Source organism: Nelumbo lutea, chromosome 4, assembly GCF_056320005.1.
Source record: "Nelumbo lutea isolate HS-2025 chromosome 4, American lotus-T2T, whole genome shotgun sequence".
NCBI lineage: Eukaryota > Viridiplantae > Streptophyta > Magnoliopsida > Proteales > Nelumbonaceae > Nelumbo > Nelumbo lutea.
In genome coordinates this window covers 55,699,394-55,723,905 of record NC_142687.1, presented here as the reverse complement: position 1 = coordinate 55,723,905, position 24,512 = coordinate 55,699,394, and the positions used below count along the sequence as shown (strand labels likewise).

Below are 24,512 nucleotides of genomic sequence, written 5' to 3'. Positions count from 1 at the left end.
TAGCTCAGCTATATAAAGGTATCGATCCCTCCATGGTCCAGGTACGTGCGCGATTAGTTGTATCCAAGCTCTCTAGCACTCCAATTCTAGCTCGCAATCACAACAAAATATTGACTTAAGCATTGGAGCGACCTCCTCGGGTCATCCACCCCGGTCACTCTGATCATTGTTTTGCAGTTTGCTCCAACTCACCACTCGAATATGTCCAGGCAACCCTCTAGCTAGGAGCTTCCAGATCATGCATCACCATTGGCTATGTCCATTAGTTTTCAAAAATACCCATTTTACTCTTATATCTATCAATTTATATGGAAATTTATTAAAATACCTTCTGAGGAGGGTCGGCCTACCCCTCTAGCTAGTCATATTCTGCCACGTGGTGCTTTGAATTTGTTTCTATGACACCTCAACATTAGACGTGGACGGACTCTACTTGAATTTTCCTCGGCAGATTGACTTATGTGGCCCAAACGATTTCCGACCTCATTTAAGAGCACATCGGCAGATCGGTTACAGGGTTAGAGCACACAACCGCTTTGATTGCTCCGCACTCCCAACCTGTTTGTCTAGCCTGGGCAACCCACGACCTAAGGGACCTCATCGACCTCAGCATGCCTTCGACCTATGTATGAGGCTACAATGCCCACCTGGCAGTGAAAAGCTTGCTTCCCTCTGCTTCAGGAGGAAGTAGATAAGCATGCTAGTGATGTCATGTGGGGGCATCGGGAAGCTATGGATGCACAAATACTAACAGCTCTAACGTATTGGATACATCACCGTCTAGCCTCAAGGACTATATAAGGGTGACTCTTCACTCTTAAGTGAAGACTATATAAGGGTGACTCTTCACTCTTAAGTGGTATGCTCACTATTACTCAAGCATTCTCTTGCTTTGATTTCCTGCTCGATTGCTCTCTACCACCTTGTTAGCTCAGTGCTCACTTGACCATTGGAGTCTGTTGCCTAGGTCATCTCCCCAAGCCCTCTAACATCATCTATCTTGCAGATCTAGCGGCTGATCACTATATCCAGCTTCAAGCTATCATTGCCAGTAGGGACTAGCACATTTCACCATCATTAATTGGCACCAACTATGGGAACCCACCGAATATAAAGGTTGCTCCCTCTCACTCTTACTCAATGTTTTCTCCAAAGAACAAGGAAACCCAAACCATTGGTGGATTTTCCTCCGGGGGAAAACCCTAGAATGTTGAGCCCTCTATGACATTAAGGGGAGTTATTGGAGAGCAATTCAAGGATTTGGTGCATTTGGTCATGAGCATGGACATCCGTCTTTGAGCCTAGGAGGCTGTAGCAAGACAATAGCTACCACTTCAGCAATGGCCTGTCGTACCATTGGAAGGCCAACTTCTATCCAGAATCAGAACGTTCGATTACTTGCATCTAAAGTAGTCCTATCATTTCCTCTAGCCCCTTGGAAAGGAGATTAGACCCTCGCTAGAACCCACACCTTGAAGTAGTGAGACCGAACTTATGTACTTGAGGAAGGGAGTAGGGCAAACAATTCCTACAATTTGGATAACTCGCACTCTACAAGAACCTTGAGGCGGGATAGGTACAAAAGGTGTCATCGACATGAACTGGTCAAGAGCTGACTTGGCCCCCGAGATGACACTACGTAGATTCGTCTAGAGATCGTGAACCTAGCCAATCCGATACCTAGAGTATTCCAAAGCTCACTAGGGCATCGCCTTTAGCACCTAAGATACTCTCAGAACTATGCCTCAAAGAATTCAAAGCGCCGAACTTGAGACCTATGACGGGACCACCAACCCATTGGACCATGTAGAAAGCTCCCAAGAACTTATGCTGTGAAGGGATGAGAGATCCATCATATGGGTGGCCGAACCTTACAGGAAGGTTGGGCAAAATTTCAAAAATTTCTCTCTCTCCTATGTGGGAATCACATTCCCTATTTTAGAAAATTGCACTTTCAAGGATCAATCTTGAAATCAAACCGGACCAGATTTGAAACCAAAAGGTAGGAGAGGGATATACTTGATATAGAGTAATAGTAACTCCCAATGAACGTGTTTATGCCCAAGGAGAAAACCAAAAAACTGCTCCCACCGAAGATGACACAGTGTGAGGTGGAGCAGAATCAGTAGAATGGCTCTTCAGCAAGAACCAAATTCTTCAGCAAGAATGTGATGGAGGGCTGGTGAGCACGACTATAGATTACTTTTTCTACTAAAAGGTAATATCAAGAACCTTTCTTAATCACTCTCATAGGTGGAGATCGAATTGACATGGGCGACAAGAGCAAAAAAGAGCAGAAGACAAAAGCAGTCAAACAATAGATTCTTCTCTCTTTGTAATCGTGAACTGAGTATTGTGTCTTGGAGGTTCGCCTTGCTCCTCTATTTATAGCCTTTAAAGAGAGCATCTCCTAATCCCATTAGGAGTTTGCTAATGTAAATCTTATATTTGGATCTGGACTCTCTTTAAGAGATAAGGATAATCCCTTATCTTATCTGTTGATAAAGATCAGCCTTCCTAATCAAATTAGGAGTTTCCTGATCCAAATCTTTATTTGGATCTGGACTCTCTGAGTGGATATGGATAATCCCTTATCCTATCTGCTGATCTAAATCCCAAAACCGCCCCTAATTAATAAGTCTTATGAAGTCAGTTCGAATTGGGCGTTAGGCCCATTAAGTCTATGTGCTCACTTAACCTCCTAACTGTTGCCCAGTTGGCTATCCTTGTATGGCGTGGGACCCAAACATTGATCTACACATCAGCCACATGGGTTCTGCCCAGCCTCTATTACAAGGCCTAGCCGAATTCACTATAGGAAACAATGAACCCTTGAGCCCATCACCATGGGCTCTTAATGGGCCCAACATTTACACTAAATGGTCATTGGGTCAAGCCACCTTATAAAAACCCAATGACTGTGGGCAGATATAAGATTAGCCCATTAAGTATTTCCCTCAATGGTCTTATACTTAACCTGTCAGCCCATAATGATCAAACACTGCCCGACAAGAGAGGACCTCTCCCTCGGCTGCAAGGTATAGTGCTGCGCTCTCTACTCACATGGATTCTAGGAATTAAAACCTTTTGCAAACATTTTGAAACCATAATATATATGTATATCTCTATATAAATATATTTTGCAAAACAAATTTCAACGGTTGAAATTGATTGTCGACAGTTTTAGTTTCCATTAGAGAGAGTGCATCCCCGATCATTCACTTTGTCCAACAAAGGGGTTGATCCTGTCACTATGATCACTCACTCAGATGAATTCTTGGACTGTCCCAACATACCCAGGTTTTGACCCCCTCTAAGGATCTCACTGATTGGAATATCAAAGACATCCCAATCCGACACCTAGTATAGTATCATAATCGAGTCTAGGGGTCAGGTGTAATATTCAAGTTTTGCCCATCTATCTCCAATGTCTAGGGCAATATTGGAATTTTGGTCCGGTTTAGGATTTCAAGAAAATCCACACTGCATGTACCTCAGGTCTCACCCTGGCAGTTGAGACAAGCCACCCCAACCAACTTGGTAGCACATCAGTGTCAGCCTTGGCAGGATAAATCTCCCCAGATCTATCCGACTATGAAGATTCTAAGCTAACACAAGTCTCATATGTGTCCAGTTTAAGGGTATTACACAGAAACACACCATGATAACATGAATCAAATATGTACTTTATTGATTTACATTAAATGTCATAATGTACATCATTCTGATTGGAGCTAAGGGCATACACTGTCTAACATGCTGCTACACAGGGCCTTAGAGGCAAGCTTGTGCCTAGCCTTCCCAACCACACTCTAGCAAATGACTCAGATGTGGTACTTGGAACTTGCACCGAGCTCCATTAAAAGCTGGTAGCAATTCTTTGAGTAGTTCATGATACACTTCGCAATAAGCTACCGATATCCATAAAACATTACAAGTTTAATGAACATCCAACAATGACTTGAAGAGACCCTTTGGGAGTACATCCAAAGGCTCAAGTTGGAGGTCCTCTAGGTCCATGACCTCGACCTAGTAGTAGCTATAGCAACCGCCACCCATGGGGTTAAAGACAGTCATCTACAGTTCTCCTTAGCCAAGAAGTTTCCACTAAACATGACAAACTTCCTCGCTTGTGCCAAGAAGTACATGAACGCCGAAGGGGCCATCCACACATGAGGAGATTAAGGGGAGAGGAAGAAGAGGATTGGGATGGGGACCTAGGTGAAAGCGGCAGTAAGAGAAGTTATGGCGAAGGAAGTTCGTCTAGATGATCTCGATCACTGAATAGGTGTTCTCGCCTAGAAGATACACACCTAACATCAAGAGGGGAGAAATCTTAGTGTAGATAAAGTAGGTGGACTACCTAAAGTGGCCCCACACATGAGAGGTAACCTAGCAAAGAGAAACCAAGACTGGTACTATAAGTTTCACCGGACCAACAAGCATAACACATAATATTGCCGAGACCTAAAGAACGTGATTGAGAAGCTGATTCAGTGCGGCTACCTCAAGCAATTCGTGAAGAATGATGCCTGACCTGTCAAGTAGCCGAAGGACTAGGAAAAGGAGGTTGAGGAAGAATCACTTGCTGATGTGATTGCAATGATAGCTGGTAGATCAATAGTGGTTGAGTGTAGCCAGGCCACCCGAAAAGCATTAATTTGGGAGCTACTAGAGAAGACAACCCACCTTAGAAGAATTCAAAGATTAATGAAACGATCTCATTATGGGAAGACAACCTGAAGGATGTTTGCTTGCCTTATGATGATGCGCTAGTGGTAGAGTTGTAAATCAGGCCATGCCGCTTGTGGGTCGGCATGACCCAACACGATTTTGGTCTAGCCCAAAATGACGATACATAGACCATGTCAGGCATGACACAATGGGATGGGTCATGCCAAGCTTGGGTTTCTAGGCCCATGGGCCAACATGGCATGGCACAACCAAGTGGGTTGTGTCGGCCATGGCCTGCATGCTAGCATGGCCCAGCATGCGACACGACCTGGCCTGTGTTTCCATAGCTTCGCTTGACCTATAGGAAACTATTCGTTTGGACCTCCCCCAATGGCTAGGTTTTGCTTTTTGGGGGGTTTACATAAATACCCCCAACAACTATAAATAGCAAATTAGGGGGGTATTTATGTATTTTAGCTTTGGGGGAGGCAAAATTGACAATAATGCCTCCAACAACTATCTAACAACTAATGTGGAGGCATTTGAGTAAAAGTGATAATTGGCTTTATAATGACCAAAATACCCCTCATAACAACTAGAACATGACTGGTTTTTCAAGGTATTTTGGACAATTGAATTATTTTCAATTCTTATAAGTACCCCTATCCTCCACCATTTTCAGCACACCGGTTCTAATACTCGCATACTCTCTTATACATAGTCTCATACTTTCTCTACTCTCCAATTCTCAAATTTATTTAAGTTTCAACAAGAAGAAGCCTTGCTTAAGTATCTCAAGTTAACAATTTGGAAGGCTTGGAGGGTTCAACCATTTAAGTCAAGGTCAGATTCCAAACTAGCAGTTTGGGTAAGTTGCAATTAAATTAATTTTTATTTTATAGAATTAAAAAAAGGTTGGCTCCTCCCAAAACCAATTTCCTTACATGTTCAATGTTGACGATGTTTAGTTGCAATATGATAGTGTCAGCACCGATATGGATGCTACTGATATTGTTGGGGTTCTAACCCATAGTACTACTAGAGAAAAGAAAAAGAAGGGAAGTAAGTTGATTAGCCCAGTCTAGGAAGTATTAATCATAGAAGAGGTTAAGGGCAAGGGAAAAAAAGTTGTTTGCACTAAATGTAGGAGTGATTTTAGTTATAGTAGCAAGGGTGGTACTGGTCACTTAGGCAAACATATTCTAAGTCATTAGAAAATGAAGAAGAAGAAGAAGAAGGGAAACAAACATCACAAACAGAAATTAGACATGGGTTTTTGTTACTTTTAAATATTCTCAATTAAAAAATGAGGTAAGATTTAGCAAAATATATTGTGCATACTGAACAACTATTTTTATTAACTGAAGATACTAAGCTTGAAAGATTTTTACAACATTTTATAATTCCAATTTTTTTAAAAAGTTTCTAGAAATACTATTAGATTAGATGCTTTGAAAATTTGTTATTCATATAAACAAAAATTAATTTCTACTGTATCAAATATTTCTTCTAAAGTTATAATTACTTTTGACATTTGGACTTTTAAATATAATATAAACTATATTTGTGTTATTGGTCATTTTATTGATGAAAATTGGCTTTTAAGAAAGAAAATTTTAAGTTTTGCTAGGCTTGAATGACTGCACACTAGTCAACAATTGCTAGAAGTATATTAAATACTTTACATAATTATGGAATTGAAAATAAGTTTTTTCTGTTAGTTTTAATAATGCTAGTAATAATGATTCAACAATAAATATTTTAAAATCTCAATTAAAACCATGTTTAAATGGTAAATGATTTCATATTAGATGTGCATGTTACATCCTAGATGCCAATTTCATGTGTGGATTACACTGACTTGAATAGAACCTACCCAAAGGATACCTTCCCACTCCCAAGAATAGATTGGCTAGTAAACGCCACTTTGGGATTTAAGCTACTGAAGTCCATAGATGCATATTCAAGCTACAACCAGCTCTAGATGGATTCCTTGGATCAGGAAAATACCACTTTTGTCACTAAGACCGGGTTGTATTGCTATACAGTCATGCCCTTCGGCCTTAAAGAATGTCAGGGCAACCTACCAGCATCTTGTAAACTTTATTTTTAAGAATTTAATTGGAAGAATATTTAAGTTTATGTTAATGACATGGTAGCTAAGAGTAGGACTTCTAGCTTGCATATTGCCAACTTGACCGAAACGTTTAAGGTATTGCGAAAATACTGACTGAAACTTAACTTGAACAACTACATATTTATCAAACACTTTATGTATCAATGGCTTAGCCAATGAGTCTGCCACATTCTTTGCTGATGCTACCTTCAGAATCTAGATGTCCCCTCTACTAACAATTTCCCGTAGCTCCAGTGTTATCACACAGTAGTGGAATGGGTGATATGGTTGGATTTCAAATTCTATGATGAATTTCTTCATCCATACTACTTATTAGGTTGCCTCACTTACAACAATATGCTTGGCTTCAGTCATGGACTATTTTTCTTATTATACATGGTCCCAAAGTATGCAGATATAAACTTTCTATCATCTGGGTCAGGCTAGAAGTTGACATCAGTATAACTGACCATTTATAGTGAACTACCATTGAAGAGAAGAAAATATTCTTTAATCCTCCATAAGTACTTTAGTATGTTTTTCACAGCAATCCAATTCTCTTGTCTTGGGAATGATTGGTATCTAGTTACAACACTAACGACTTGAGAAATGTCTGGCTGAGTACACAACATAGCATATATGATGCTCCCTATGGCTACGACATAAGGAACCTCTCTCATGTCCTCAATCTCCTCACAAGTCTTAGGTGACATTCCTTCGGAGAAAGTGATTCCATGCCTGAAGGAATGGATCCCTTCTTGGAGTTCTGCATGCTGTATTTGTTGACAATTTTATCAACATAAGTAGATTGGGATAATCCAATTATCTTCTTTGATATATCTAGTCAAAGTCCCAAGATATAAGAGGCTTCTCCAAGATCTTTCATGGAGAATTACTACAAAAATCATACCTTCACCGTAGTCAACATTACTACATCATTCCCAATGAGCAAAATGTCGTCTACATACAAAATCTTAAATGTAACCTTATCTCACACTGTCTTTTTGTAAACATAGGGTTCATCCAAATTCTGCTCAAAACCAAACTATTTGATTATTGAATCAAATTGGATGTTCCAGCTTCTGGAAACTTGCTTCAACCCATAAATGGATCTATTAAGCTTACACACCATGTGCTCATTTCCCTTAGCAACAAAGCCTTGTGGCTGCTACATATAGATATCTTCAGTAAGATCTTCATTCAGGAATGTGGTTTTGACATCCATATGCCAAATATCTTAGTAGTAGTGTGCAGTTATAGCTAATAATATCCTTATGAATTTAAGCATGACCACTTATTAAAAGGTTTCATCATAATCGATTCCTTCTTTATGAGTGTACCCTTTTGCTACAAATTGAGCTTTATATGTATCAAATTTTCCATCAGGGCCCTTCTTCCTCTTGTAGATCCACTTGTAACCGATTGATTTCACCCTAGGGGTAGGCCAACGAGAGTTTACACTCCATTGGTTTTTATCGAGTCCATCTTGACTTTCATGGCATTTACCCACTTTAGGGAGTCTATGTCCAACATAGTTTTCATATAAGTCATGGAATCTTCTTCATCGTTTGTAGCTTCCATCAAGTAACTTTTTTTTTATCATAACCGTAACGTATTGGATGTCTAGAAACCTAGGTAGATCTTCTAAGTTGGATATTATTATCTAAAATCTGTGGGTTATCTCCCATTGCTCCTGAGCTCTCTTCATCAACTTCTTAATGGCGGTTGTTCAGGATGTAGTCATCCTCAAACAAGTAGGCATGTCGACTAAGAAGCACTTTTTGCTCTCGTGGGTCATTGAAGAGATACCCTATGAAATCCTTAGGGTAGCCTACAAATAAGCAATGCCTAATTTTTTATTCCAGTTTGTCCACACTTGTCTTTTTGACGTGTGTTGGACAATCCCATATTTTCAAGTGTCTTACACTTGGTTTCCTTCTAGTCCATAACTTGAAAGGAGTCTTAGGAACTGACTTGGTTGGAACCCGGTTCAATACATAAATTGTAGTCTCCAATGCATGCTCCCAAAAGGATATGGGTAACTCTGAATGGACGAGGAGCGATCGGACCATATCTAATAGAGTCTGATTTCTTCTCTCTAATACACTGTTTAATTGTGGTATAAAAGGAGGAGACAACTATGATATAATCCCATTGTCCTTTAAGTACTCATTGAATTTTTCGGAGAGATATTGATCTCCTTGATCTGATCGAAGGGCTTTGATCTGTCTTACCAACTGTTTCTTGACTTCTTGTCTAAACTCTTTGAACTTTTCAAAGAATTCGGACTTATGTCTCATTAGGTAAACATAACTATACCGAGAATAACCATTGGTGAAAGTTCTGAAATAACAGTATTGGTTCTATGTCCTAACATTCATTGGACCACATACATCGGTATGTATAATGTCAAGTGTATGTGTAGTTCTTTTAGTTTACCTATAAATGGCCTTTTTGCCATCTTACCTTAGAGGCAAGGCTCACAAGTTGGTAGATCTTCCATAGTGAGAAAATCTTGAGGACTATTCTTCACCAATCTTGTGATATGTTTTATATCAATATGGCTAAGCCGGTAATGCCACAGGCATATGGGATTAATTGTATCATGTGTTTTTTTCTTGGGGATGTGTTCTGATAAAAGTAACTACAATAGTTATAGTCGTCTCCAAGTAAAGCACAACATTGTCATCAATTACCCTTCTGCTTTCCTTGAACCCCTACGATGTATTACATGCATGAGTGGAAGTCCTAAAGTCAATACACTGGGACGTAGAAGTGACCAACATATTGGTCTCTATGACAAGAGATTTGAAATTACTTCTTTGTTCTTGCAAGATTCCAGATACTGAGGACAATTCCCCTTTTAGTTCATAGTTTGCTTGTAGAAGTGACATTCATTAGATGACTTGTCTCTCTTTGTTGTCTTACCGTTTCTTTTCTTCATGCCAAATTTGCCACTTTGAACAAACATGGCTACCGGCTTATCCTTCTTAATCAATTCTTTAGCTCTTTAAAACATATTACTGAGCTCCTGTAAGCTAACTACTAACTTATTTATGTTGTAATTCATGATGACAAACTGATTGGAGGACGAGGGTAGAGACTTCAGGATAACATCAATTATGGTGTTATCATCAAGTTGGGAGTCAAGAACCTCCAATTCATTTATATAACCTATCATCCTTATGACATGGTCATGAACTGGTTGGCTCTCGGTCATCCTCATCGTCATCAACAATTTGAGGACCTTTTGTCTTGTAGAACGATTATGCTTCTCATACATGGTTTTTAAACTATCTAGGATATCTTTGTAGTTTTCAATTTTATTAAACTGTCTTTGGATAGAATTATCCAAGGAGGCCATGGCATAACACTGGGCAAGAGAATTTTTCTCTTCCCATTCTTGATATTCCCTCCTTCTTGTTTCAGAAGCCCTATCACCCAGACGTTCCAGTGTTGGGTTTTTGGCAACCTTGTCCACATTCTCGGACGTGAGCACCGGACGAAACCAGTTTGCATAGTTGACTCCTTTCAATTAGTTGTCGTCTAACAATTTAGCGATCTGTTCGTATGCCATTTCTGATAAAAGATACGATTAATTAGTCCATGACATTAATATTGTTTCATGTTATCTTTCATAAAATTGACTTTTATCTATATTCCATCTCCATTTGTTCATCTCTGAGATTTCCCTCCAATTTCAGTGATGAGGACATAGCTCATGTCCCTAGAAATGTGGGAAATCACATAGGTGCATGGGGCCAATTGTTTTCAGTTGCATAACCCCACCACTTTCTGTGAATGATCACATATCCACCCATTCAATGAGCTATCCCTTTGGCCTCCATTATAAAAGGTTCATTTCCATTTCAGGTTAAATCTTTTTGACTGGTAAATGCAGACCTGTCATATCAGGAGCCCTAAGGCACCATGGAAGAGTCTTTCATTTTAGGATAGGCCCCTCCCACTAGTCTATGATGCCCCTATCATCTCATGAAGCAACCCCACTTATTGTCTTAGTGAAATGGATAACCCAATTTTATGGTGCATCTTTATCCACTAATTTAGTCCATTTTTTGCAAATTGATCTTCATCTGCAATCTTTATCTTCTCTACAAGCTCCAACTATTTCTCTGATGTATAAAAAATAGAAAACCTTAATTCTATTGCTTAGATAAAAAAACCTAATACATTCTTTCTAGAAAAGAAAAATAATTAATTATATAATCCAAGAACCGAATTTTCAGTGGTTTATGCTAATTACTCAAATTGACAAGACCTCAAATCCGGTTTGGTTTAGTCAAAGGGCTGAACCTAGTGCTCTGATACCACTATTGGAAGGGTTAGGATCCATCATATGGATGGCTAAACATGCTAGATGGTTGGGTGGAATTTCAAAAATATCCTAATCCTTTTGGGAATCAAATTCCCAATGTTTTGAAAAACTGCATTTTTTAGGATTGGTCTTGCATTAAACTAGACCAAATTTGAAATCAAACAAAGAGGGAGATTTATACTTGATATGGATACCACAAAAACAGATCCCAAGGTGGAAGTCCATGCCCAAATCAGTCCTAAAACCAACATCCACTGAAAATGGTACAGTGTATAGGTGAAATTGATTCAATAGTATAGTTTTCAGCAAAACTACAACCCAATTGCTTGGATCAAATTGGGGAAGGTGAACTTGAAATTCCTCTGAATTTTTCTTGCAAAAATCAGAAGAAAAATGATCTTTATTAATCCATGAAATCCTAGGTCGTGATAGGGTTTCTTAGAAGGCAAAAGAGAAGAAAAGAGAACAAGAGGGAGTGATTTTCTAGTCTAGTTCACCCTCTTCTTCTTTCATCTCCTTATGGAGCACTTCTTAATCAAATTAGGAGATTATTCAAATTTAATTTGAATCTGAACTCTGTTAAGAGATAAGCTTTATCCTCTCAAGATGATGGGTGCTCTATACCCATTTCCAAACCCAAATTTGACCTACATTAAGTTGTCATGTGACAACTTACTTAATCATATTAATTATGGGCCTTAGGCCCATTTCTTTCAAATGCTCATGACCCAAGATGTTGCATGGCCAACTTAGGCTTGATTTGTATGGCATGGGACCCCATAATGATATCACATAAGTCCACATGGGCTCGGCCCAGCCTCTATGAAAAGGCTTAGCTGAATTTACTACTAAGCACAATGAACCCCTGAGCACATCACTATGAGCTCAATATGGGCCCAACATTTATACCTAAATGATCATTGAATTCAGTCATCCTATAAAGACCCAAGGATAATGGACTTAAATAAGATAAAGTTCATCAGATAATCAACCATAATGGTCTCTTACACTTAACCTCTCGGCCCATAATGACCACAACACTGCCTGATAGGGAATGACCTCTCCCTTGGTTGGGAGATACAGTGTCACACTCTCTGCTTGGATGGATCCTAGGAATTAAAACCTTTTGTAAACATTTTTCATAAAACATTAATATATATTATATAAATATATTTTTCAAAACCAAATCTCAAACACAATTGAAATACACTACTAGTAATTCAAGTTTCCATCAAAGAGAGTGTAAGGCATATCATTCATTTTGCCCGATAAAGGAGACGATCCTATCACTATGATTAGCCACTCAACTGAGTTCTTAGACTGTCCCAACATACCCAGGTTTTGACATTTGATGAATCTTATTGATTGGAATATCAAAAACAAAACAATCCAACACCTAGTATAGTACTATAATCAAGTCTTGGGGTTATGTGTAACTTTCTTGTTTTTTCCATCAATCTCTAAGATCCAAGGCATAACTAGAAAATGGTCTGGGTTCAATGTTTCATCCAAACACACATTTACATGTGTTTCGGGTCTAATCCTAGCAATTGAGACAAATTGCCCCAACTTCTTTGGTAGCACATCAGTGTTAGCCTTGGTAGAATAAACTCCCAAAGTCTATCCAATGGCTAGGAACATTCTAAACTAATACAAGTCTCATAACTGTCCAGTTTAAGGGGTAATAACACAGAAACATACCAATATCAACATAAAACAATAATATACTTTTATTCATTTATAATAAATGTATATGTACATCAATCTAATTGGAGCTGAGGACATACATTGTCTAACACTATTTACCACATTCCATACCAAAATGATAATAAAATCGAATAAGATATATTGAAATGAGACCAAATTTTATTAGTGATGGCACCATTCACAAAGACATGATTAAAGTTCTCAATGCAATGCTGATAACACCAATTGCACTTAGAATCTAATTGAACTCCACATTTGCTTATCATATTAACAATAGGTAAAGTACCATTTAACAACTTCCAAGTAAGAATTGTGGGAAGATTGAATATACAAAACTGGTTCTTCTTCAATTTTAGCATCATAATTTTTTATCAAATTCCAAGCCAAGGAAAGAGAGCTCTCCATAGTTGCAATTCCAAATGAATTTATCATCTGATAAAATTTCAATGTTTCAATTAAGAGTAATATATTTTGTATTTTGTTAAACTCTCCTTTAGGCTATGTTTGGTTTGAAAGAAAATGTATGAAAACTTATACAAGGTTTGTATAGATTTCCCTTCCTTTACCTACCTTTTCTTTCAAACCAAACATAACCTTGAAGGCATCCAATTGACTTCTTTCTTATATCAAAGCTTGCAAAATCTATTGTTTATTTTTTTTCTTTCATTAACTCCTTATATGTTACATCTTACAAATTATCGCACAATCTACATTTGAAACATTAAGTCGTTTAAAGTGGGTCACAAAATTAACTATTATTGGTGTAGGTGGGTCCCATAGCTATCAGTACATTTGTACGGTAAAATGATTTTGTAGATGGCATCATGGGAGGCTTTTGACTAAGTCTATTTGTTAGTAAATTGTTTCCATTATCACTATTATTATTAGATGCTTGTCAAAAGTCTCTTTTTCAAGTTTCTCTCTCTCCCCTTTCAATATTTTCTCTCCTTTATTCTCTGTCTTGATTACTCAAATGAAATATTAGCCTTAATTTTTGAGTACATCTCTCTTGACCACTCACTCTCTCCTCTCTCTCTCTCCCCTCTTTGTATATACCTTTACCTCAACATTCTATCTAAACTTTTCATCTCACTTTATCTCCATTTTCTGCTTCCCTCCCTTCATGTTTTTAACCTTGCAATGAACTTTATTTGAATGGGGAAGCGGAGAACCGAATCTATTATGGATCAGTTAGCCATTGAAGAACAACATTGATTATATTTTTGTTTTGTGTTTTCAAGGTACCTTCTTTTCCCTTTTTAAGAAGAAAACCTTAAATTTCTCTAAACTTTAGTAAATTCTTTCCTCAATCATTGAGGAAGTAGGAGAGAAGTTTACTTATCATCCGACCATAGAAGAATAATATTAAGTTGGTTCTTAATGTTCAATGTTTAAATGGTAGTCTAAATTTTGGATTTTACATGACCTCTTCTCTTTTTTCCTTTTTGAGTTGAATATGTATTCATCAATTATGATGACGCATCGTTAACCAGCAATGCACCTCAAACATAGCCAAGAAGGGACCTGTAGAAAGATATGTGCAACCTTTTTTTTTTTTTTTTTACTTTTGTGGTTTAGCCTTTCTCATGGCATTTCCATGTCTATATTTGCGAGACATAGAAAAGGAGAGTTGTACAAAGTATTGTTTTCTAAAATTATTTCAAGTGAACAACATTTAAGAAACTAGTAAAAGGTCATATGCATGCATTGCATGTCACTATTTCAAAATAACAAAAACAACAATGACAAAAATGATTTAATAACCAGAAAAATGTGGTCTTTTGAAGGATAACATTTTATTTGTTTTATTCCATAATGACCCATCTAGAATCTAATCCAGATCATTTGTGACACTAAGAAACTACTAAAACTAAAACCAATTTCCTTTTCACTACATTAGCTTTTACATTAATGTGAGTAGTTCTAACACAAAATGATTAATATAGAAAAATACAATTTTGTTGTTCACCATTATCTTTTATTGAACTTAGCAAATGTAAATGTTCTTGTTAACTAAAGAGGTTTTATCATGATTGTTTAGAATTTAATGTTATAACAATATCTTTGTAAAGAGACAAATCAATTTGGGAAAATATAAATAGAATAATTAAAATTCTTTACACAAATTTAGTTTAAAATACACATTATTAAACTTTCCTATTAAAAGTTACATCAATTAAAAAGTATTTGCAGTAAGGCTTTTCAAAAAGTTAAAAAGATTGGAATATATAGACTGGCTTACATTGGTTATTTTCAATGACTTAAATTGGTGGATCTAGCAATGTTCTTCTTTTAGCCTTGAATTTCAATGGTTCAATGCCACTTGAAGAATATCCATATATAGAAGTTTGAGAGGCCAATAGGTATTGTAACCTATTTAATAAGTAACTTGTTACAAAAATATGTTTTAAATAATTGAAGGTTTAGTCATTTTGGTCAAAATTGAAAATCAAACCAACAGAGATCTATAAAGAAAGATAAGATAATTTCCTTCAATGAAACCTAGGCTAATTAAGATTTTTCTCTTACCATATAATGAGGATAAATTACCAAATAGGGTTAACTCTATAACATAAACAACTAAAATATTGTCAACACATTTCATATTAATTATTACTTATAGTGCATAAAAAATACATGATCAAACTAGGAACCTCTTCTTGTTTCATTAAAGGTAAAGAGAAAATCCTTCCAATTATGATTTATCCCTTGCAAATTTGTGTACTTTGATTACAAAAGTCCTAAATACATTTAAAGTTACATCTATGCTTTTCAAAGGAGTGTAAATGAGAAGTCCACTAACATTTAATAATTATTCATTAACATTTTGAAATTTATATAGGAGAGACTGTTAAATATTAAAATCCATTGAGCAACTTGAATTTGAAAAATGTTGGGTTTGTGTCTTATTTTTTTACCCATTGGATTAATGTTGTAGTCTCATAGTAGGTATGGTCCCTTTTTAGGTTAAGAAGGGATTTAGATATAATAGTTTTCTTTTTTATGTGGTGGGGTAAGAGAAGAAGAGATATCTTTTATGGAAGAAATAAAAGGTTGAGAGAAAAAGGGTGCTTTTGGTATAAGAGTAGGTTTTTCTCTCTAAACAAGTTCTTTGGGTTTAAGAGTGGAAAGGGAGAATGGGTGTATAAGGGTTAAGAATTGATTTGGATTGTGAATTACAATGTATTGTGTATTCTTTTTGCCTTTCTCTCATAGTGAGGAATGGTTTCATCTTGCTCATAGAGTAGATGGTAAAGCCAAACTACATATGTGGTTATATTTCTCTATTTAGATTTCTTTATTTTTTTTGTTGCTATTGAATTTTCTTAGTTGTTGCTTCATTTCAAACACTTTATAGTTTCATGTGGTTGTTATGATTCCAATAGCCTTATCAGAGTTTCTAGGTTGGTGTAAGTAAGGTATTTTTGAAATTTCATGAGGGAAAATGGAAACAAAAGGTATGATTTCTTAATTCCAAATTGAAAGGTTTTATGAAAAAGAAAATGGAAACAAAAAATTTGAAACTAGAAGCCATAAAGAATGCTAATTGAGAGGACATGGAGTTGAAATGTAATAGTATGATTCGATTACTCTTAAATAAGATATTAAATTTAATATTACAAAGGAACGTTCTATGCGAAAATTGTGGGAAAAGATATAAAAAAGCATTATTTAGGGATAAACTTGATCATAAAACTATATCTAAAATGATAATTATATAGGGTTGAAATGTAAGAAGGTAGAAATCTCCTAGAACACCTAAACATGTTTAACCGTACCTTGGATCAACTAGGAGAAGTTTATGTCAATATAGAGAAAGAAGATAGTGCCTTTTGCTTCTTATCACACTTCTTAATTCATATGAAAATTTGGTAAGAACATTTTTGTATAGAGAAGGTATAATGAAGTTAGACGAAGTCACTACGTCTCTTTTGCCCAATGAGTTTGGGAGGATACCAATTTGAATAGATTTAAATTCTAATGGGTCTATTTAAAGAATTTTTTAAGAGGCCTAATAGACCTATTTGATTAAGCTAGTCTTAATAAAACACCAAATACTAAAATCTCATGGATAAATAAAAAATAAATTCTTAATGATCATATTCTTAATATTCTTTTCCTTTTGTTTGTCTAATTAACATAAAGGAAAGTAAGCTTAAACAAAGGTCACAAAAGTTAAATCCAAATACCATATATCATATATATGGATAATACTTATGCACATGCATAGCATGCAATCTTACAAGTAGAGAATAATAACTATACTTGTAGGTTTTAACATTTTAAGACAAGAACCATAAGGTAAATCTTTATATTATTTAAACTTTTCTTTCTCTTAAATAATTATAAAAATTGATAATTATTTATTGGAGATCTTTCATTTTTTTATAAAATATTTAAATGTGTTTTGCAGTGATGCTTGTGGTTAACGATGGATTACTTATTATCATTGTATAGAAGATACATAATCAATCCAAATTGGATGGAATCGATTGTCATCTTGAAGTAAGTTTCTATTTTATTTATTTTTCATTTTGATGTAAGCCTATGGTAGCTTCATTCATATAATATAAATTAGAATAATCATCTCAAAACTATATATATTTTTATTTTTTGGGCTCGTATTTTAGGTGGTTAGAATTTATACATTTATTATAGAAAATATAATTACGAGGAAAGCCAAATGTGGGGTGAATCATTCCTTTACATATTTTAGAATATTGTATTATTATGTAAACTCACTAATAAGCTTCACAGAATTTTTTATTATATATTTAAATATTTTAAACTTTATCCTTTAATTCCACTTATAATAGATATTAATAAAGTATAAATAGGATTTTTATTTTAAACGTATACGAAATAGATCTACTATTCTTTCATAATATTTATTAACAAAAAGGATGTTGTTGCACAGATGAAATCATTCAATGAAAGGACTATTCTTGATCTTGAAGAACAGAGCTTTAATACTCCAATTCCATTTTTTAGAAAGCCACTGACTTTGGATGCATCTCAACGTACCTATATGAAGAATAATTTGATTAAAAGCATAAAGGTTGTAATCTTTACAACCAAAATTAATTTACTTATGCCGTTTGGTCCTCTCGCAATCTTGGTCAATAATTTGTCAGGCCATCATGTAAGTTATATACACCTATATATATATATATATATATATATCAAAATACTCATCATTTTAAGTTTATTGATTACTTAAAGTGGCTTGTAGGGTTGGGTCTTCATTTTTAGCTTATTGGGTATTGCACCCTTGGCTGAACGTTTAGGTTATGCCACAGAGTAAGAATTCATATAGTTCCCTTGTGTGATTCAGCATTTTTCATTAGTATTATTTTGTAATTGTACGATCAATTTTATTAACACTTAATAATAATAATTTACTTTCTTTTTATTATAGGCAATTGGCTTTTTATACTGGAGAAACGGGTAAATTTTTGAGTATTATATCTGTAGGTTTCTTTTGAATAATAACATTTTTTTTTTCTTTATTTGAAGCCAATGACCCTTTGTTGTTATCATCATTATAGTTGTTATCATTATTTTCATTTTTCTTAATGTGATAAACTCTACATTTTACATTTCATGCTCTTTTAAATTAGTGATGTTTCTTTAAGAAGAAATATAGATGTTCTAAAAAAGTGATTTTAGGTTTAGATTATAAATAACATAATCCCTAAATATTAGTATAAGAAAGCAAGTTCAAGTCCTGTTCAATGAAGAAGTGAGGAAAGAAAGAAGATATATATATTTATATTATATGTAGGTATGCATACTTTCACTCTAGAATTTGCATGTACGTATAATTTTTCCCAAAAAAAAATTGTATGTATAGTTTAAGAGATATATACAATTCACTAATGTGCTTAATGGTAGGATAACCACCTTATCTTGAACAACCCCCACAAACTAATGGGTATGATACCAACAATCAGTTCGGTCTTACTAAATTAAACCTAAGTTTTCTTGAGAACTTGTAATAGCGAGATAGGTGACAAATTATCATACCATATTATAAATGGTTCATTAAGTGAGATGCCCAGCTTAATGAGGAGAAATCGAAAATACAAAATATTAGAGGAAACTATAGAAATTTTAAGATATTGTTAAAATAGGGGTATAAGTGTAATTTTATACCATTACAATTGGTACCCTATAAATAATAATAGAATAGGGAAGCCACCAATTGATTTGGCACCCTAAATTCTTTTTCATTCATCTCTATCTTCTCTCTTGATCCTATGGTAAATACCATGGTATCAAAGCATATTTTGCCTTAGAATCAAACTTTCTGTTCACATTTATTTCTTTTTTTCCTTTCTCAAGATAAGATTTCATTGATCAAAGATGGTAAGTGGGGCATTTTAGGATTGATCACACATATAAGAGATCCCTTTTTATTCTTTTCTCGTTGTGTGACCAAGCTAGTGATTTGTTTGGAAGATAAGTTGTGGATGGTTTAAGGAGATTGATAGTAGTGCTGCTAAATATATTTCTTGAGAATCTTCCTTTTCAAGATCATGAGAACCTAAATAATATATCTAGATTAGTGGTTTTAGTGAGGATGCATTATTAACCTAATTTCAATTTAACCTATTTACGTTTCGTGTGTAAACACCTTTGGTTATACCTAGTTTAGTGTTTCCCAGTAGTAGTGCTTGAGTTTTGTTAACTTATTACTTTTAGAAGTGGCCTAGGAACCTTATAATGGGTGGTAGTTTCCTAGGTGGCTACCCTAAGAGGGAGGGGGCGAATTGGGTTGCAATAAAAATTTTCCTTCACCCCTAACTTCTTTTCATTTTTATTATATATTAAATAGCTACAGTCTAACTTAATTATTCAACATAATCAAACAAAATATATTATAAATGAAAAGTATCTTTGGACAATAAATGAACATGCTTAGCTTCAATTTATAGAAGTATAAATAGTTAGTTTTGTTACTGAGTTGTAATTGTTATTGAATGTGTTTATTGAAGCTAATAGACATGTTGCTTAAAGAATGTTGTTAATAAAACTATTGCTAACTTTAAGCCTCCTCCTAGGAGTTGATTGCACCTTTACACTTTGAAATTACTCAGCTTACTAGAGACATAAAATGAACTTTAAATAAATTTCCCTTTTTTCTTCAACTCATTAATTAGTATATCAATTAGCTCAAAATTTCCCCTTTTTAATTAGCTCATTTCAAAATTGTGATTTTCACATTTTCTTTTTCATCATTGATTCAAGTAGAGTTCTGAAGTTTAAGTACATAATGGGTGCTTTATCATTACTCAATGGGTCCAGAGTTAAATGCTCATTTTACTCTTTCAACTTAGAACATTAAATGTGGGCTATTAATTAAATAATAAAGTTCCACTCAAGAGTCATCTCTTGATGAATTGAGGTCCACTCCTTATTACCTTGAAAAATTCAAACTTGGGGATGATTCCTTATCTCATAGGTCGACTTCTAATATCCATGGGTCAACTTTGAGCATCCATTTCTACTTGATTTAAACCATGAGCCATCTTTCCAAGGTAAGGGTTGACTCCCAATCCTAAACCATCAAGTCTTGGAGTTCAATGCAAAAGATTGATCCATCCTCCTAAGGTCCAACATTATATGTAAAATATTTTATATCTAATTTACTATTTATCAACTTGATTTACATACAAATTCTAAAAAAAAAGATATGACACTTTAAACTCAACTTAGATGGGACGCTTCATTTCTAGATTTGATTTTTTCAGCATATGAACAACACAACTTTCTTCGGGCTCCAACTACTTTGATTTCTTATGTAATCCAAAATTTAAGCAGCTTATTGTCTTCTTTCCTAGTGGTTGATTTCTTGAACTAATGACAATTAAAGCTTGAGCTACACAACCTTTTTAACGTATTTCCTCTTGAAAATCTCTATTGAAAAGATAAAACCATGCTTACAACTTTTATAAGCTTTTAACTTAAGCACATTTGTGGCTACAAGACTCAAACATTTGCTATCATTGTAACACATTTGGCTTTACAACAAACAATCTCCCTAGTTTTGATGATGGCAAACCATCATATTGCAAAAATGAGAAGTGGAGGAAAGATTCACCAAAAAAATCATATTATTGAAAACACTCCCCCTTATAATTCCTTCAAAACTCATTTTCAGCAAACTTTACTTTTGCTCCCTATGGATCATAGAATAATTATTAAATGTTGGTACACATTTTCAGAAGTCGTTAAATGAACTCTCTCGAAGATCAGTAAAGATAATCTATTTTCAATGTTTTTGTTTCATTCCAATGTAACTCGTTGCATCTTCCAAATCTAGTTAATTCCCAAGGTCTGTCGATTCTTCTCCCAAGGTAATTAATGTCAGCCCAAGTCCAATGTAAGTCGGTTCACCTTCAACCGACTTCATCTAGTATAAATAGACATCTGTACCGGTTCGATACAGAAGAGAGAAAAATCAGAATACTAAAAAACCTTTCTCTCATTCAACCAAGTTCTACTCTGTTTTTTTTTCTATCTTATTTTTTTACAGTATTTGTTGTTACTATCATTATCAACCATCAGTGGTATCAGATCACATTCGATCAAATCTCTTGGGCGTGAGTTCTTCTAAACAATGTGTGCATAAGCCAATCGTTCCACCCTTTCTCTTCCAATCTTCAATGGAGAAAACTATGACTTCTAGTCTATCAAAATAAAGACCTATTTTCGGTCACAAAGTTTATGGAGAATCGTTGAGGAAGGATTCTGCATTGCTGAAGACACCTCTACTCTTTCAGCAAGTCAAAATAAGATCTATGAAGAAAATCAACAAAAGGATTGTCAAGCACTATTCTGCTTACAGCAAGCAATGGCTGAGGAGATATTTCCTCGAATCATGGGCGCATCAACTGTAAAAGAAGCATGGGATACACTGCAAGAGGAGTTTCAAGGATCTGTCAAGGTACGCACTGTTAAATTGTAGAAGTTTAGAAGGGATTTTGAAAATCTTAAGATGAAGGATAATGAGGCTGCAAAAGATTACTATTCTAGAATAAAAGGAATAGTAAATCAAATGAGAGCCTATGGGGAGACTATTTCTGACAAGAAAATAGTCAAAAAAATTCTAATCTCTTGCACAGAGAGATATGATCAAATAATTTCGGTGATAGAAGAAACAAAGGATCTAGAAACATTATCACCAACAGAATTGATGGGCTCTCTCAAGACATATGAAAATAGGCGTGATAGGCAGAATGAAAATTCAGTTGTGGGTTAGTGGGTTGTGGGCCTTAGCAGCAGCTTCTCAGAAAATGCTACGTGTCTAGCTTTCTAGAAAAATGAGATGGACATGTGTGTGAATGATGGGGAGTTGTAGCCTGGTTGTGGGTTTTAGCAGGAATTTCTCAAAAGTTGCCATATATCTAGCTTTATAGAAAATGAGAAGGCTATTTGTTTGAATGGTGGTAGTGGGCTATGGGCTTTAATAGCAAATTCTTAAAAAATGCCATGTGTCTAAATTTGGAAAAGCCACATGTCTGAATGGTGGGCGATTGTAGCTTGAAAGCCTTCCTTTAATATATATATATATATATATATATATATATATATATATATATATATATATATTAGATTTCTAAAATGTTTAATGGGCTTGGGCCTTGTCTAGGCACATTTAGGAGGATCTACTCATGTAGTAGTTCTAGTTACATCAGTTTGGGTGTTGGAAATTTCCGTGTGTACAGCCAAAGTCAAATGTATATTGTATTGTCTTGGATAATAAAATGAGACTTTTCCTTTAGAGGCATTTTGTCTACAATTGTATTTGTTTATGATTGTCATGTCCCCTGTAATATTGTTGAGCATTCAAATACAATTATATTTGTTTGTTTTAAGTAAGATTTATCATGGGAGATAAAAATGATTCAATTCCTTATAGGCCTAAAAGACCCTAACTAAGTGTAAGTTTGAGTAAGAGTAACTTGCTCATAAGGTTAGCATATTGATAAGTTCCATAAAATAGAGGTATGATCTCAACCATTAGGGTGAGACTCTAGATTACCACGTGAGTGTGTATTGGGATACATGTTGATCCCAAGGGCCACCAATTGGTGGCTTAAGAGTGGTCGAAAACAAAAGGCAAATTTCTAGAATTGTCTAAATGTTTAGATAACCCAAAAAATAAACTAGGCTTTTGAGGAGCAACTTTAACTCTCAGGATAACTTTTGAGACTTCAAAGAGTGTTAAAAAACACTCCAAAAGGAAAACAAATGTCCAATACATTTTATGATTTTGGAAAAAGAAGCTTTATAGTTTCTTGCAAACCATATACCACAGCTGTGATATCACATGTAATACACCCTAAAAAGCCTTTAGTCCCTCTACTATGCACAACAGTACTGGTTTACAAGAACAAAAACTAAAACATACTCATAGCAATATCAATTTAGTAAATTTTGCTCCACTTAAGATAACCTGGGCTGCTACCTATGAGCATTATTTCTCCTCCCTGCTTTTCTCCCCTCTCCTTACTCTCCTTATGGATGAATTGATGTTAACTCACTCTCAATTCATACAAGGGGAGGGACCTTGAGAGCCCCCTACATAAAGTTCTTCACACTTGTACCCATCGAGAGTGAATACATATAGTTCTAATAGGACTCCACCATTCCTTGAGTTGTCTGTTATTGGAACTAGGCTTTCAGAAGGAAAATACCAAATATGGATAGGTAGTCTACAAGCCTACTCCTAATGGGATTAAGAAACCTTGGTGGAGGTGGTGAATTTTGTCCTTGGTACTGAGTGTGAGAAGCTGATTCTTGAGGGTGACTATGAGTCTCCAAAGAGCTCTGGTAACATGAAAATCAAAGGGAGAACTATTGAAGAGGTTGAGCATCCATGTTGAGTCAATGAGGCTAGATTTTTGGCTAGTGGTTCAATTGAATCCACCTTAGATGAGTCTCCTTTGGCTTGCAAAGAAGGTGAAGTGGATTTAGCTAATTGAAGCTCATAGGAGGATGTCCAAGTTGGTGAGGAGATAGGTCTATTCTAAGGGCTGAAGAATTGGTCCTAGAAACATTTAAAAAACATGTAGATCAGGAGGAAGCTATGGAAAGAAAATCCAACAGTTTGTGGTGTTGTTTGGAGGAGAAAAGAGGAGGATGTTGAGAGTTATAGCTTTAGAGGATTACTAGGAGGCAAAAAGTTAAGAAAACCAATGTTTTCAAACCGTCGTTGACCCGAACGGTCAGACCATTTGGACTAGAAACTGTCCAGGCGACCGGTTCCGTTTTACCCCAAACCTGGTCTTTGGCAAAAAACCGTTGAATTAGTTAATGAACTGTTGACCTGGATAGTTTGACCGTTGAGCCGTTCGACCCAGAGAATGGTTTGCAGTTTATTAAATAAGAGCAAGATTTAAGAATGAAAAGAGAAATCTCTCAAATCTCATTTGCGATTTGCCGTCGTCGTCACTATTGCCACTATAAGTTGCCATCGTCGTCGCCATTACAGCTGACCTCCTCCTCTTCCTCCTCCTTCTCTCTTCTCTCTTCTCTCTCTTCTAAACTCTTTCAGTCATCGATAGCTTCTCACATCTCTCTCATTCTCAAACAATCAAACCCTTTCTCTTCTATTTATATGCATCTTACCCTAATATTCCAATCTAATGGGTAAAACGACATATCATCATT

At 35.4% G+C, this 24,512-nt stretch overlaps 1 protein-coding gene across 6 annotated transcripts in view; it reads left to right on the top strand.

The window, feature by feature from the left end:
- Positions 1–13,906: 13,906 nt before the first annotated feature.
- Positions 13,907–24,512, top strand: part of LOC148860712 (vacuolar cation/proton exchanger 5-like) — a 29,534-nt gene continuing 18,928 nt past the window's right edge. For all 6 annotated transcript variants that reach the window (XM_088985868.1, XM_088985867.1, XM_088985866.1 and 3 more), the window contains exons 1-5: positions 13,907–14,074; positions 17,248–17,339; positions 17,752–17,976; positions 18,067–18,134; positions 18,253–18,281. In XM_088985868.1, the coding sequence (XP_088841994.1) occupies positions 17,752–17,976; positions 18,067–18,134; positions 18,253–18,281 (322 nt within the window). In that variant the 5' untranslated portion in view covers positions 13,907–14,074; positions 17,248–17,339. The remainder of the gene's footprint in view (positions 14,075–17,247; positions 17,340–17,751; positions 17,977–18,066; positions 18,135–18,252; positions 18,282–24,512) is intronic.